Source organism: Nerophis ophidion, linkage group LG06, assembly GCF_033978795.1.
Source record: "Nerophis ophidion isolate RoL-2023_Sa linkage group LG06, RoL_Noph_v1.0, whole genome shotgun sequence".
NCBI classification, from domain to species: domain Eukaryota; kingdom Metazoa; phylum Chordata; class Actinopteri; order Syngnathiformes; family Syngnathidae; genus Nerophis; species Nerophis ophidion.
In genome coordinates, this window is record NC_084616.1 from 10,479,082 (window position 1) to 10,496,127 (window position 17,046).

The following is a 17,046-nucleotide window of genomic DNA, read 5'->3' on the forward strand; positions in this document are numbered from 1 at the left end:
CAGGGACGGTCACTGTGGTGGTGGTGATCAGGGCCTCGTTCTCCTTTCAGATCAAAAGGAGAAAATGTATGTTGGCTTGGAGACGGTCTTGATCGTTTGATTAAATGTGAGAACATGTTTGTGTAAAGCAGATACTCGCTTATTCACAGTTTGGCATTCGTTCCCTCACATATTTACAGATTTAATTTCTCTGCTTTAAATAGTAAATAACTACTTTTTTTTTTTAAATGGCAAAATAAATTGAAGGGGGTTTGACAGTGCTATTTGAAGGCTGAGCTCACAAGTAGGGATGTAACAATATTAATGTTTTTAAATCTCTTAACGGATCAACGCCACAATATACGTCAGAACTTTATCTGAGGTCAGCTGATCAGTTTCTTCTTCTTGTCCCCCCCAAAAAAACACGTTTAAAATAAAGAGGTTATTGTGCTCTTTTTGCTGTGGCTACAAAACAGTGGAACAACATCCCTCTGGCTATTCGGATGGCTCCCTCTTTAATGACTTTTAAACCACGTCTTAAAACATATTTTTACTCTTTGGTTTTTAAAAGTTGTGTGATTTTATTTTCTCTGATGTACAGTATTTCCTTGAATTGCCGGCGGGGCGCTAATTCATTTAAAACATCTTCTCACTCCGCCGTTTATCAAAGGCATGCGGTAAATTTAGGCCTGCGCTTATAAATTTGAGTGTGATGTAAGGATACCATCATGAAAAGCACATTTAATAAAAAAAACGTTATTATGGTCTTACCTTTACTTATAAATGAAGTCCATGTGCATCTCCTTTTGATCAAAAGCATCGATAACATGTTTATAGAAGTATTCCTTGTCTTTCTTCAGTTTTAAAAGTCTCTCTGACTTGGAGATCTTCCTTTATTACCTCCTGCTTCGATTGAAAGTCCAGTTTAGAAAACTGTTTTATTTTAGATATATAATCATTCATGTTAAAAGTACAAGCGAGAGGAAAAAATAAACGATCCCTGTTCACTCTTGCTGCTTTTTGTCACTTCTTCTGCAGCCGAGTAGTCGCAAGAAGGATCACTAGCGTCCTCTACCACCAGGAGGCGGGAGTCATTTAATGAATCATATTTGACACACACAGCTACGGTATATTAATAAAACATAGCTGCTTACTGTTCATTTTAGCATATTCAATAACTTGGACCTTAAATCATACTGAATAGCTCTTAATCTTCTTCCCTTTATGCGATTTCAAATGATAGAAATCAGCCTCCTCCATTTTGAAAATGATGACAGGTGAAGTGTCACTCATGATGTGACTAGTTTGACCCGGCGGAAATTCTAGGTATATGCTAATTATTTTGCGAAACGAGTTTGACCCGGCGGAAATTGTAGACATGCGCTGATAAAAATAATATTTTGCGTAACGAGTTTGACCCGGCGGTAATGCTAAGCATGCGCTAATTATTTCGCGAAACGAGTTTGACCTGGCAGTAATTCTAGACAGGCGCATACTATTTACCCGGCGGCAATTCAAGGAAATACGGTATTTTATGTATTTATTCTTTTGTAGTTAAATGTTTTATATTACTGACTCTCATAGTATCTGCAACTTCTGTGCAGCACATTGTGAAACGTCTTTATATATTTTTTTAAATGTGCTACATAAATAAAGTGGATTGCATTGGATGAACATTTTGTCACGGTTATCGTGGCCAAAAATCTCACGGTATTGTTGAATGTGCTTAAAAAGTACTTATATACACACTGAAATCTTTTGACAAAGTGTTTTTTTAAAGAACTAAAATAAAGAGACAGTTAGAAAAGCCACTACTACACTTCAAGATTCATTCAATTGGAAAGTGCGGAAGAAATAAAATCTCTTATAATTATTCTTAAGAGTCATTGTGGCGTCCTACTCTGTTGAGTTGTCCTTAAAACATCTCTATCTTGTATTCCTGAGCATATAACAATCAGTCTGTTGTAAGAGAGCACCGCTTGTAGGTTCATTCTAGAAAACTGAATAGCTTAGTCGTTCAGACAGCAATATGTTTATATAAATTTTTTTTATATTAGGTAAGATCTTGTTTTTATATAAACATTTACGCTAGCAGGCTGGCAAAAGTCATTCCATGAGTTTATCAAAGTGCAGTTATTAGTTAATCCATCCATCCATCCATTTTCTACCGCTTATTCCCTTTCGGGGTCGCGGGGGGCGCTGGCGCCTATCTCAGCTACAATCGGGCGGAAGGCAGGGTACACCCTGGACAAGTCGCCACCTCATCACAGGGCCAACACAGATAGGCAGACAACATTCACACTCACATTCACACACTAGGGCCCATTTTTAGTGTTGCCAATCAACCCATCCCCAGGTGCATGTCCAGTTATTAGTTAATCCATACATTTTATATAAAAAATACCAACCATCGAGTTTTACTGCACTTATCATTAATACTGTTAATCAATACCTCCCCACTCACAAGTCCAAAGACTCACCGTTTTCCTGCAAGAAGATGCTTTGATAAACTGCATTGTTGAGTAACTGCACATTTTGTTCTATACGGTTTACTGTAATTGTTTCTTAATGTGTGAAACTCAATTTGAAATGTGCTTATTGTTAGGAGGCAAATTAAGTAAGGGTGGACGAGAGTTATAAGACCAAGGTTAAGAATGATGACGTCACACCAATAAAGCCGATAACAGCACCCCTAATTTTTACGACTTTGTCCTTTAGTGAACATTTCAAATACTGTACTAGAATTGAACAGAGCTCCTACCTTGTTGGTGGTTTTCCCTGTGGATCGAGATCTTTTAGAAGACCCCGGAGGGCCGTCCACGTGATGCCTGGACGAGCGCTGAAATCCAGACAAAGTATTTACTTCAAATGGGACATATTTATAGACATGAACACAGAGTTCAACATGTAACAATGTCCCATTTAGCAACAAGGGATCACTTTCATCTGCAGTCAGATGGACAGGTTTGTGTAGTAAAATCATTACATAGATGAAGCATACACGTTAAAACAAGGTAAAAAAAAAAAATGACACTGTCAATGAAATCATCAATTAGCATAGAGACAAAAAGGCAGTTTTAATACAAAAAGAAAGCAAATAAAACCAGTACACAGATTAGGTATAAAATGGCCACATTTGGGCAGCATTTTGAGAAAGTTATGGCAAAAGTTGCAATGTTTTGGGGCATCTTTTTAACTCTCTTTAAAGGGGAACATTATCACCAAACCTATGCAAGCGTCAATATATACCTTGATGTTGCAGAAAAAAGACCATGTATTTTTTTAACCGATTTCCTAACTCTAAATGGGTGAATTTTGGCAAATTAAACGCCTTTCTGTTTATCGGTCTTTTAGCGATGACGTCAGAACGTGACGTCACCGAGGTAACACACCCGCCATATGCATTTTCACATTACAAACACCGGGTCTCAGCTCTGTTATTTTCCGTTTTTTCGACTATTTTTTGGAACCTTGGAGACATCATCCCTCGACGGTGTGTTGTCGGAGGGTGTAACAACACTAACAGGGAGGGATTCAAGTTGCACCACTGGCAAGAAATCTGCCGCCAGACCCCCATTGAATGCACCAGAGTGTCTTCACATTTGACCGGCGATGTTAAGACAGACATGGCACAGAGATGTATGGATAACCTGCAGATGCATTTGCAAAGATTAAGTCAACAAAATCACAAAGCTGAATTTTGTTGATGTTGTTGACTTATGTGCTAATCAGACATATTTGGTCACGGCATGACTGCCAGCTAATCGATGCTAACATGCTACGCTAATCGATGCTAACATGCTATGCTAATCAATGCTAACATGCTATTTACGCTAGCTGTATGTACATTTGAAACTAGATTCCCACATTCAATGCAAAACAAACACTTACCAATCGACGGATTTAAGTTGCTCCAGTGTCACAAGATGCAAAAGTCCTGATTGTTTGGTCTGCACATTTTTCCGGCGATGCTAATAACGCAGCCATGCTATGGGCCACTTCATTAGGTACACCCATGCTATTGCCGAATAGCGTCAATAGCTATTCGCTCAATAGCTTCAGTTTCTTCTTCAATTTCGTTTTCGCTATCTGCCTCCATACTCCGACCATCTGTTTCAATACATGCGTAATCTGTTGAATCGCTTAAGCCGCTGAAATCCGAGTCTGAATCCGAGCTAATGTCGCTATATCTTGCTGTGGTAACCGCCATGTTGTTTGTATTGGCAGCCCTGTATGACGTCACAGGGAAATGGATAGTGGTTTCGAAGATAGCGAAAATAAGGCACTTTAAAGCTTTATCTAGGGATATTCCGGGACCGGTAAAATTTTGAAAAAAAAATTCAAAAAATACAACAAGCCACTGGGAACTGATTGTTATTGTTTTTAACCCTTTTGAAATTGTGATAATGTTCCCCTTTAACATTGGATCAACTTTTCAACAGGTCTACCCTGCCTTTCGACCGAATGCAGCTGGGACTGGCTCCAGCCCCCCTCACGACCCACAGAAGGACAAGCGGTATAAAATGGATGGATGGAAAACCACCACAGTATTGCTGTTTTACCTGTTTAATAACACACAGACTTAAAAGGAGACACTAGGTGGCAGCAAAAGCACACCATCGGAGCTCTTTAAGAAATTACTGTACTATGTTGATCATTTATAACTGAAAATAGTAATAATTGGAATTAAGAACATCAAAGTCTTTGTTAGTCTGCTGTTGTCCACAAGTTGCAGACTTTCTCGGTGTATGTTTTACGATTGTACATCATTGGCATTCCATTTATGTTTCAACACATTTATCCCCACACCGCTGAGAGCCATGTAAAGCAGTCATTTGAGTTGATAGATAAGATGAGAGATTGTCATCACACTTCAACATCTCTAACATGTAAATGCTGCTTCTTTGCTAGCTCAGCATTGCAAATGAAATTATGTTCTTTATGGTCTTACTTTGGATAAATAAAAGGTTGAAAATAATACATAAATACAAGTCAACTAGGAAGTGAGTATGTTGCTACATGTTTATATACTACATCGCCCACAAAGTTTAGCGCTGTAGACAGGAACCGGACGTAAGCCTGAGCTATGTGGGAGTACAAGTACTGTGCCGTTTGATCAGTGTTAACATGTTGTTACATGTATTTTTTCTGCTTCGTTTACACACAAAGCAAACATTTTTTGATTTTGAAAATGACGCAGAAGAACCAAACTGTGCGGTCATTGGGAAAAGTTGGAAGGCCGTACATAATTCATCGGGATTAGTTGAATTGACACAGTTGCAACAGTGCAAATTCATGCAAGGACCAATAAATAAAACATTATGCATGCATATTTGAACATCCATGAACCATTAACTCAGTGGTTCTCAAATGGGGGTACTTGAAGATATGCCAATGGGTAGGTGAGATTTTTCAAAAATATTCTAAAAAATAGCAACAATTCAAAAATCCTTTATAAATATATTTATTGAATAATACTTCAACAAAATATGATTGTAAGTTTATAAACTGTGAAAAAAAAATGCAACAATGCAATATTCATAGTTGAAAGATAGATTTTTTGTGGACATGTTCCATAAATATTGATGTTAAAGATTTCTATTTTTGTGAAGAAATGTTTAGAATGAAGTTGATGAATCCAGATGGATCTCTATTACAATCCCCAAAGAGGGAACTTTAAGTTGATGATTACTTCTGTGTAGAAATCTTTATTTATAATTGAATCACTTAGAGCAATATTGTGCAATATTTATTTTTAATAAATCAAACACTAATGACATAGTGCTGTATTTTACTTCTTTATCTCTTTTTTTTCAACCAAAAAGGCTTTGCTCTGATTAAGGGGTACTTGAATTAAAAAAATGTTCACAGGGGGTACATCGCTGAAAAAAGGGAGAACCACAGCATTAACTGATTTACTTACCCTCTTTTCTCGCTTCCTGAGTCGCAATTTCACATTGGAGGAGTCCCAATCCTGTCGAAGGTTAACAAGACCGTTGGTGAAAACCTCAGTCAGTTTGCAACATTCAATAATTAAAAAGGGGGTTTACTTACTAGGGAGTCATCGTAGCTGATATCTGACAGGATGGAGCCCGACTCGTCTATGGTGGTCAGTCTGGACAAAACATGGTCTGGGTGACAAATCTAATAATGCATATGTTGCGTTCTTTCTTACATTGAACAAAGAGCACAGTGTGAGTCAAATTCCTTGCGTGTAAAAAGATACTTGGCCAATAAAGCAGAGTTTGATAAGGATTTGTAGCCCATATTGCCCAACCCTATGGGAGACCTTTGACTCTTATTTCAAATCAATAAGAAAATAGCACAATACGGGATTGTTAAAATGGGATGTCAGTGGTGCATCTATGCAAGGGGCAATTTTACATTTCCAGTTAAAAATACAGAAACGTATAAACCCTACCGTAAATATAAAATCCTGAGAATGGACATTCATGTGGTAAGTCGATCGCGAGCTACCGATCAATGGTTGAGGGTGTGTTAGTCCATCGCCAGCCAGGCAATTAGAAAAAAAAAAAAAACCTAAAAATGAATTAATATTCACTAGGACACCACTTGATTGACATTCACGGCAGCCGAGGACCTTGAGAGATGACGCTGGCTACTGCCAGATCATTACAAAAAAAATACCCACAGGAAGGGGAGAAACACGTTTTATTTCAACATACTCTCACGCTGTCAAAACTCTTAAGACCGACTCCACAGTTCCGATCTTCACAATAAAAGCGCTGCTTCATCCTGCCTGCGCTAACAAAATAAGAGTCTCAGCAAGCTAGTGTGCGCAAGCCACGGAGTTTGCCGCCAATGTATTCCTTGTAAGGTGTATAAAAAGGAGTATGGAAGCTGGACAAATAAGATGGCAAAAAGCAAGCACTTTCATGTGGTATTGGACAGAAAGGAGGACTTTTTTTCCTCCTCCATTTGAAAATGTGGACGTTATCACTACTGTCTGATTTCACAATCAGCTAATACACAAACTTATATTCCTATCTTCATGAAAGAAAGGAATCTACCGTATTTTTTGGACTATAAGTCACAGTTTTTTTCATAGTTTGGCAAGGGCACGGTGCGACTTATACTCAGGAGCGACTTATGTGTGAAATTATTAACACTTTACCGTAAAACATCGTATAATATTATTTAGCCCCCCACTCCCCCTGCATGGTTGAGGTGGGCGGGGTTTGGTGCTCGCGGGGTGTATAACATAGTCAGGCAGTGTCATGGATGCAAAGGATTCTGGGTATTTGTCGTGTTGCGTTTATGTTGTGTTACTGTGAGGATTTTCTCCCGAAATGTGTTTGTCATTCTTCTTTTGTGTGGGTTCACAATGTGGCGCATATTAGTAGGAGTGTCATGGATGCAAAGGATTCTGGGTATTTGTCGTGTTGCGTTTATGTTGTGTTACTGTGAGGATTTTCTCCCGAAATGTGTTCGTCATTCTTCTTTTGTGTGGGTTCACAATGTGGCGCATATTAGTAGGAGTGTTAAAGTTGTTTATATCACAACCGTCAGTGTACTCTGTGTCACCCAGTATGCCTTCCAGTCGTGTGCGTGCATCTGCGGAAACCTGCTGGACTGGCAAGCAGTTTGTACATGTAGAAGGTGTTTAAGGCAATTGCTTCATAGCATGCCCTTATTCTTGTCACCTGGGTCACCACCAGCAGATATTGGCGAGAATAGTTGCGGCTCCCATTGTCTTCCTCATTTTGTGAAACGGGTCGAAATGGCTCTTTGAGTGGTAAAGGTTGCCGACCCCTGGACTAGAGTTTAAGATTTCATGGGATTTATCGATTAGGAGTAACAGATTGTTTGGCAAACGCATAGCATGTTCTATATGTTATAGTTATTTGAAGGACTCTCACCATAATATGTTAGGTTAACATACTAGGCACCTTCTCAGTTGGTTATTTAAGCGTCATTTAACGTACACTTATTCAGCCTGTTGTTCACTATTCTTTATTTATTTTAAATTGCCTTTCAAATGTCTATTCTTGGTGTTGGGTTTTATCAAATAAATTTCCCCCAAAAATGCGACTTATACTCCTGTGCGACTTATATGTTTTCCCCTTCTTTATTATGCATTTTCGGCAGGTGCAACTTATACTCCGGAGCGACTTATACTCCGAAAAATATGGTATGTGTGTTAAAAATGCTTGTATTATCATTAAACATTTAACTTGTAAACAAAAACGTGTCTTTCATGAATAAATATATATCATACATATGAATGAGGTAGATCCCCTCGACTTGGTCAATTGAAAAGTAGCTCGCCTGCAGAAAAAGTGTGGGTACCCCTGTGGTTAGAAGATGATGATGGCAAACGACTGTGAGCACATTACCTGCATGAGCTTGAGGAATCAGACTGATGTCACTGGCAAACGAACGACAAGGCTTTTATTTTGCAAGCGTGTGATTGTTTGTCACCTTTTGCTGGTGTTCAGCATGGAGCCTCCCTGGCAGTTTGGGTTGAGAAAGGCCAATGCCGAGCGCTGCTCTGCGCTCAGCTGGATGCTGTTGGAAGAGCCCTCACTGGTCAGGAGGTCCTTTATCAACAGAATCTGACGATCCTGCAAACAATTCACGCGAGAGCTTTAAAACATGTCCACGGACCAACACTTTCTCACAAGTCCTCCACACACCAGCTTCTCGCAGTCGGCCTCGGCTTTCTGCCGGCGACGGATCTCCACGTCGACTTGGTTGCGGGCGTGCTTCAGCTTGACCTCCAGGGCGCCTCTCTCCGTCTCGGCTTTGGTGAGAACCTCCTTGCAGGATCCCAGATCTTGCTCCGCTTTGAGCCACTTTCTGCGGCAGTTATCGAAGTTCTGGGCCAAGAGAATAAATTCTGGCGGAAGAAAAACGACACTCAGTGTTGTAACGTATTTTTCGGACCAAAAGTGTTGGTTTTTTCAGGTCATCGTTCATACAAAAAGCACACCAGATTAAAAGGCGCACTAAAAGGGGTCATATTGTGATTTGTTTTTCAGACTTTCTTGGTGTATACATAACACGTAATGGTGGTTCTTTAGTCAAAATGTTGCACATGTTACGTTTTACAGACCATCTGACCGTCTCTTCAGGATGCTCCGTTTTGTGAGCGGTCTTATTTACGTGCCTCCATATTGACAAAAATGAAAAAAATGTGTTTAATTATTTGTAACCCTTAATTGCTTCTCAAATATTTTCTGTTGTGCCGCCGTGAGAACGAAAAAAAAATACATTTTGCGCCTCAAACACATAAAAAAACCAGTTTAAAAACGCTAAATATTATAATTTGTCAACAAAATTGTTATAAGTACACCTTTGCATAACTTTTTATCCTTGATAACGTCAAAGAAAACACATTGGAAATAAATATAGATCAACTTACAAGAAATACATTTTTTTTGTCTGCAACATTTAAAGTGCATTAATTTGCTTGAAACTAAAATGAAATGTGTTAATTATTTTTGAACTATAATATTTTGACCGACTTCAACCACTTGATATTTAAAAATAAAACAAACTATATAAATAACAATACATTTACATTGACCAGCAAAATTAACTCAGGAGCCCAATATCCATCCATCCATTTTCTACCGCTTATTCCCTTTTGGGGTCACGGGGGGCGCTGGCGCCTATCTCAGCTACAATCGGGCGGAAGGCGGGGTACACCCTAGACAAGTCGCCACCTCATCGCAGGGCCAACACAGATAGACAGACAACATTCACACACTAGGGTGTTGCCAATCAACCTATCCCCAGGTGCATGTCTTTGGAGGTGGGAGGAAGCCGGAGTACCCGGAGGGAACCCACGCATTCACGGGGAGAACTTGCAAACTCCACACAGAAAGATCCCGAGCCTGGATTTGAACTCAGGACTGCAGGACCTTCGTATTGTGAGGCAGACGCACTAACCCCTCTGCCACCGTGAAGCCCCGGAGCCCAATATATCAAACACTTTAACCTTCGTAACAAAAATGAATAAAACAATTTGCGCAGATTTTTTGGGGATCAAAATGAGAAAGTCAGGATTAATGGCTTTAATGTTTTGTAGTGTACAGATTTTTAAAGCGAAGTTCGAAGTGTAACACTGCATGATACTGATAAAGCGTATTCTCTGCGTCATTTTTGACGATTCCATAGTGAGTCTACCAGACATTAAGTTGGAACTAGAGCTGTAACTGTAAACAGTATCATGATAAACCACGGAAAAATAACAGTAATATCAGTGAAATGTGTATTTATTGAAAAATGTATTGATGCATTTTAGGCGACACTGCTTACTTCCTGGAAACGCATTAGCGCCGGATATAAGGCTATGTCTACACTAAGCTGGATAACCCCTTAAACAAACACTTATTTAGCCTAAGCCCTGTTTCAGCCACACTAAACTCTTCAGGTTCCCCTCCTTGGATATCTTTTTTTACACGGGGAAGTGCGCCGTGTATTTCTTGAATCTCCGGCTCTTAGCTTTATATGGACCCATTGATCGTTTACAAACCGAGCTCGGGGAGGAAGTGACACCAGAAAGACAGCGCCCCACACAGGAAGTGAAGTAAGACAGAATGCGTCACCTCATAACTCGGAGCTAACCACTGGAAATATGGAGCCGAGTCATCCAGACATGCCCGTGTTTTCATCTCTTGTGGAAATCACACATGAATACCTTAAGAGAAAGCCATTGCAGCTATTTGGGATACAACACTTCTCAGACGGCAAGAAAAGGTTCGTATGTCCAGGTCAGCTTGTGTCTTTTTACGCATCGACGTTTTGTTTACCATGTTTTCCAAAGTTGAGCTTACAAACCTCAATACTTTTGATGCATCGGTAGGGGTGAAAATGGCCTTGAAATGAAGATGACAGGAAATGCTGCCATTCTGAATGTTCATAACTAATTTTAATGATCATTTTGATTCAGGATATCGTGTACATTGGATATCGTAAACTAAAATATCCATTAAAATTGGGCATTCTTACTCAACAGTCATGCATGTCACACTAATGGTGACCGTATAAACAACGCCGACACTGTCATAAACCTGTGCCATATTGTGAAACCATACTAAACAACAATTAAAAACCCATTTCGGGAGAATATTTTCACTGCAACATAACAGAACAAATACCCAGAATTCCTTGAAATACCCACTCTACACTAATTTATTTGGTACAGAGTGTGTGAGATAAGTCTCAAGTGAACAAAAACATTTTAAATGTCCCATTGAAAATATAGAACATTTCTATACACGTTACACAAAAATTTTTAAAAAATGTTTTAGTAGTAAATATGTTAGTGCCATTTCTAATATAAAGTAGTGTACGCATCAAAATGATCCCTTCAATTCCCCCCAAAATGGATTAACTCGCTGGAATAAAAATACAATATAACATACATCCATAAACGTGGGCACATATGAAAAAGTGCAATGTATTTATCTGTACAGTAATCTATTTATTTATATCTGCACCTTATTGCTTTTTTTATCCTGCACTACCATGAGCTAATACAACGAAAATTTCGTTCTTATCTGTACTGTAAAGTTGAAATTTGAATGACAATAAAAAGGAAGTCTAAGTTTAAGTAAAGTTCCTACTTATAGCTGTCAAACTCGCCATGAAAGCGCTAAAACTCACTGGTGTAGTGAGTTTACATTATTCAGGTTTATAACAACCTTTTTCCAAAACACAATGTAGAATGTGATGTAAAACAGGCTAATGCATACATTTCTCATTTGTTTTCAAAACGCTTACAAAAAAGTGAGTTTGAGTTCATTTGGAACATGCAAGCATACAACATGATACATCACAATTTCCAGTTTCTCTTTTCAACATGTTCGAAAAGGAGTAGGAAGAAGCACACGGCGTGGCGCAGTGGCCGTGCGCAACCCGAGGGTCCCTGGTTCAATTCCCACCTAGTACCAACCTCCTCACGTCCGTTGTGTCCTGAGCAAGACACTTCACCCTTGCTCCTGATGGGTGCTGGTTAGCGCCTTGCATGGCAGCTCCCTCCATCAGTGTGTGAATGTGTGTGTGAATGGGTAAATGTGGAAGTAATGTCAAAGTGCTTTGAGTACCTTGAAGGTAGAAAAGCGCTATACAAGTACAACCCAATTATCATTTATTTAATCCTACCCCTTTTCTTTACATAACACTTGCTAAAACTTTTGTTCACTTCCTGTTTTCAATGTATTCATAATGTATACTCCATAAGTAATCACAATAAAAAAAAATAGATAAATAATTGGTGAAGTAAGTTTTATTCCATACAATGAGATAAGTAAGATTGTTTTGAGAATGAATACAATCAGAATGTTTATCATGGTTGTTCTTTTTTGTACTTTGTAAACAGTTCCGGTTTGAAGAGTTTCTTGAAGTGGATATTAGTACATTGTTTGATTGCTTTGCTTAATCCATTCCATAATTTAATTCCACATACTGATACACTAAAAGTCTTAAGTGTTGTACATGCATACAAATGTTTTAAATTACATATTTCTCTTCTTTTGTTGAGAAGAATTGTTGCATATTCTTGGGAAGCAGGTTATAGTTTGCTTTGTGTATAATTTTAGCTGTTTGCAATTTCACTATGTCGTGGAATTTCAGTATCTTTGCCTCAATAAATAAAGGGTTTGTATGTTCTCTATATCCAACATTATGTATTATTCTAACTGATCTGTTTTGTAACACAGTTAGTGAATGAAGTGTACTTTTGTAATTATTTCCCCATATTTCTACACAGTAACCCAGATATGGTAACACTAGTGAGCAGTAGAGAATATAAAGTGATTTTTGGTCTAGAACATATTTGGCTTTATTCATTATTGACGTATTTCTTTTTACTTTATGTTGTATATTTTTTACATGAGATTTCCAGTTCAAATTATCATCAATCATTATACCTAGAAATTTGGTTTCATTTACTCTTTCAATTTCTATTCCGTCTCTTTGTATTTGACTTTCTTTTCTACTGTTACCAAATAGCATTATTTTAGTTTTACTGAGATTCAATGATAGTCTGTTTTTGTCAAACCATTTTTTTATTTTTTCATTTCTTCTGTTATTATTTGTATTATCTTCTGTGTGTTCTCTCCTGAACAAAATGCTGTTGTATCATCCGCAAATAATACTAACTTTAAATCTCTTGTAACTTTACAAATGTCATTTATATAGAGATTGAATAACTTAGGTCCTAGTATTGATCCCTGAGGTACACCACAGGATATATTTAGCATTGTAGAAGTGTGTTCGCCTAGCTTCACGTATTGTTTCCTGTTCGTTAGATAACTTCTTATCCAGTTTAAGACAAACCCTCTGATGCCATATCGTTCCAGTTTCTTGATTAAAATATTGTGATTAATTGTGTCAAATGCTTTGGTTAGATCCATAAACACTGATGCCGCAAAAATGTGTACAAAAAAGTGAGACCCCATTTTGAAGATTCCTAGCGTCAACACTAGAATTCTACTTACAGAAAAACTTTGTCCATTTATCGAAGGAGAGAAAACGATGTGGATATGATAAAAATGGTAGCATGTGCTTTATGTTAACTTGGCCGTCGAAGGAAGACTACGTAAAACGGCGAATGCTTTTGGACTGGAAAAACAGATTGTATCAGTTATTGTCCATGCTATGTATGTCGCGGACTCAACGTCGAGGTCCAGAGTATATCAAGACACCAAAAAGGAATGGACAATAAAGGTGAAGGCAAAACAAGTAAGGAGTGTCCTGGCCAGATATCTAGATCCTGAGATTGACTGTTGTAAAATGTTCTTTGTCACATTGTGTACTTTCAAGTGCTTATTAAAGATTTGATTAATTAATGATGGTTCAGGTGTGATTCACTACAATAGGTGCCAAAGCAGACTGGATTCCAGTTCATTGAAATACCACAACACTGGATATTGTTCAGATAAGTTAAAGGGGAACATTATCAGCAGACCTATGTAAGCGTCAATATATACCTTGATGGTGCAGAAAAATGACAATCTATTTTTTTAACCGATTTCCGAACTCTAAATGGGTGAATTTTGGCGAATTAAACGCCTTTCTGTTTATCGCGCTGGAGGCTATGACGTCAGAATGTGACGTCGCCGAGGTAACACACCCACCATTTTCATTTTCAACACATTACAAACACCGGGTCTCAGCTCTGTTATTTTCCGTTTTTTTGACTATTTTTTGGAACCTTGGAGACATCATGCCTCGACAGTGTGTTGTCGGAGGGTGTAACAACACTAACAGGGAGGGATTCAAGTTGCACCACTGGCCCAAAAATGCGAAAGTGTCTGCCGCCAGACCCCCATTGAATGTGCCAGAGTGTCTCCACATTTGACCGGCGATGCTAAGACAGACATGGCACAGAGATGTATGGATAACCAGTAGATGCATTTGCAACGATAGTCAACGAAATCACAAAGGTGAGTTTTGTTGATGTTGACTGCCAGCTAATCGATGCTAACATGCTATGCTAATCGATGCTAACATGTTATTTACCGGCGGTGCTGAAGCAGACATGGCACAGAGATGTATGGATAACCTGTAGATCAGGGGTGCCCACACTTTTTCTGCAGGCGAGCTACTTTTCAATTGACCAACTCGAGGGGATCTACCTCATTTATATATATCATTTATATTTATTTATTTATGAAAGAGACATTTTTGTAAACAAGTTAAATGTGTTTAATGATAATACAAGCATGTGTAACACATATAGATGTCTTTCTTTCACGAAGACAAGAATATAAGTTGGTGTATTACCTGATTCTGATGACTTGCATTGATTGGAATCAGACAGTAATGATGATAACGCCCACATTTTCAAATGGAGGAGAAAAAAAGTTGTCCTTTCTGTACAATACCACATGAAAGTGGTTGGTTTTTGGCATCTAATTCATCCAGCTTCCATACACTTTACAAGAAAAACATTGGCGGCAAATTCCGTAGCTTGCTTGATTGACATTCACGGCACCCGAGGGTCTTGTGAGATGACGCTGGCTGCTGCCAGTTCATTATTATGAAAAAATGACAGAGAGGAAGGCGAGAAACACTTTTTATTTCAACAGACTTTCGCGCCGTCCCTTCCGTCAAAACTCTAAAGGCCGACTGCACATTTCCTATTTTCAAAATAAAAGCCCTGCTTCATGCTGCCTGCGCTAACAAAATAAGAGTCTCGGAAAGCTGGCGTGCACAAGTGATGTGCACGCCAGCTTTCTGAGGGATCGCTTGTGCGCGCCAGTTTTCCGAGACTCTGTATTTAGTTAGCGCAGGCAGCATGAAGCAGGGCTTTTATTTTGAAGATAGGAAATGTGCAGTCTGTTGAAATAAAAAGTGTTTCTCGCCTTCCTCTCGGTCATATTTTCATAATAATGATCTTGCAGCAGCCAGCGTCATCTCACAAGACCCTCCGGTACCGTGAATGTCATTTAAGTGACGTCTTGGTTAGATTGATGATCACTAATTTTTAGGTCTATTTTTTTTAAAAGCCTGGCTGGAGATCGACTTACATACCCCCTGCGGTCGACTGGTAGCTCGCGATCGACGTAATGGGCACCCCTGCTGTAGATGCATTTGCAACTATATTACGTTTCCTTCCACCCACATTTAATGCGAAAAAAACACTTACCAATCGACGTGTTTAAGTTGCTCCAGTGTCAAAAGACGCGAAAGTCCTGATCGTTTGGTCCGCACATTTTACCGGCGATGCTAACGCAGCTATTCGGCCATGCTATGGCTATGAATAGCGTCAATAGCTATTCGCTCAATAACTTCAGTTTCTTCTTCAATATTTTCATACTCCAACCATCTGTTTCAATACATGCGTAATCTGTTGAATCGCTGAAATCCGAGTTTGAATCCGAGCTAATGTCGCTATATCTTGCTGTGGTATTCCCATTGTTTGTTTACATTGGCAGCACTGTGTGACGTTACAGGGAAATGGCCAGTGTCTTCGCAGAGAGCCGAAAATAAGGCACTTAAAGCTTTATTTAGGGATATTCCGAGACCGGTAAAATTTTGAAAAAAACTTCAAAAAATACAACAAGCCACTGGGAACTGATTTTTATTGTTTTTAACCCTTTTGAAATTGTGATAATGTTCCCCTTTAAATTTAAGAACTTGCACACAAAGCAACAATGGAGGTGACTATGACGTGGGCATTTTTCCGCGCATGCTTACTAGGTCGCGTTGCGCCGGCGGACGGAGGGGGTCTTAAACGGTGGCATTGTTGCGTGTGGACACGGATAAGGTTAGGTGGTATTGACCCTGGATAACCGCATCCGGCTTAGAGTAAACGGGGCCGAAGGCAACTATTCTAATGCAGGGCAAACGGGCTGGTGATTGACCAATTACTTCAAAGGCCTACCGAAACCCACTACTACCGATCCCGCAGTCTGATAGTTTATAAATCAATGATGAAATATTAATATTGCAACACATGCCAATACAGCCTTTTTAGTTTACTAAATTGCAATTTAAAATTTCCCGTGAGGTATATCCCGTTGAAAATGTCGCGGAATGATGACGCATATGATGACGCGTGACGTCACCGGTTGTAGCGGACATGTTCTTACAGCAAGCGAACATGGTTCCCGACCACATGTCAACCGGCAGGTTTCGGTGAGAAAATTGTGGTAATAAGTCGCCTCTTACCGTAGACATGAGCGGAGCTTGCGTCCTCCTGCAGCTGCGGACTCTCTTACCTCCTCCCACCGGAGACACTGGCGGTCGCCACACCCCTCCGACTTTCAGGTACCATATAATCTCACTAAAACACTAGTAACACAATAAGCAGATAAGGGATTTTCCAGAATTATCCTAGTAAACGTGTCTAATAACATCTGAATTGCTCCCACTGCCCTCGCCTTTTTTTTTCTTTTAGTCGTTCACTCTCACTATCCTCATCCACGAATCTTTAATCCCTGCTCAAATTAATGTGGAAACTGTCGTTTTCTCGGTCCAAATTGCTCTAGCTGCTGGTAGCATTGATTGTAAACAATGTGAGGATGTGAGGAGCTCCACAACCCGTGACGTCACGCGCACATCGTCTGCTACTTCCGCTACAGGCAAGGC

The 17,046-nt window shown here is 39.3% G+C and overlaps 1 protein-coding gene across 1 annotated transcript in view; it reads right to left on the reverse strand.

Moving 5' to 3' along the window:
* The window catches only part of racgap1 (Rac GTPase activating protein 1), a 36,462-nt gene that overhangs the window by 15,006 nt on the left and 4,410 nt on the right, over window positions 1-17,046 (reverse strand). Inside the window, exons 3-8 of the mRNA XM_061902619.1 lie at window positions 8,637-8,839; window positions 8,422-8,564; window positions 6,034-6,094; window positions 5,903-5,953; window positions 2,741-2,818; window positions 1-43 (exon numbers count right to left, since the gene is read on the reverse strand). The exon at window positions 1-43 is cut by the window's left edge and continues 75 nt beyond it. Of these exons, the coding sequence (XP_061758603.1) occupies window positions 1-43; window positions 2,741-2,818; window positions 5,903-5,953; window positions 6,034-6,094; window positions 8,422-8,564; window positions 8,637-8,839 (579 nt within the window). The remainder of the gene's footprint in view (window positions 44-2,740; window positions 2,819-5,902; window positions 5,954-6,033; window positions 6,095-8,421; window positions 8,565-8,636; window positions 8,840-17,046) is intronic.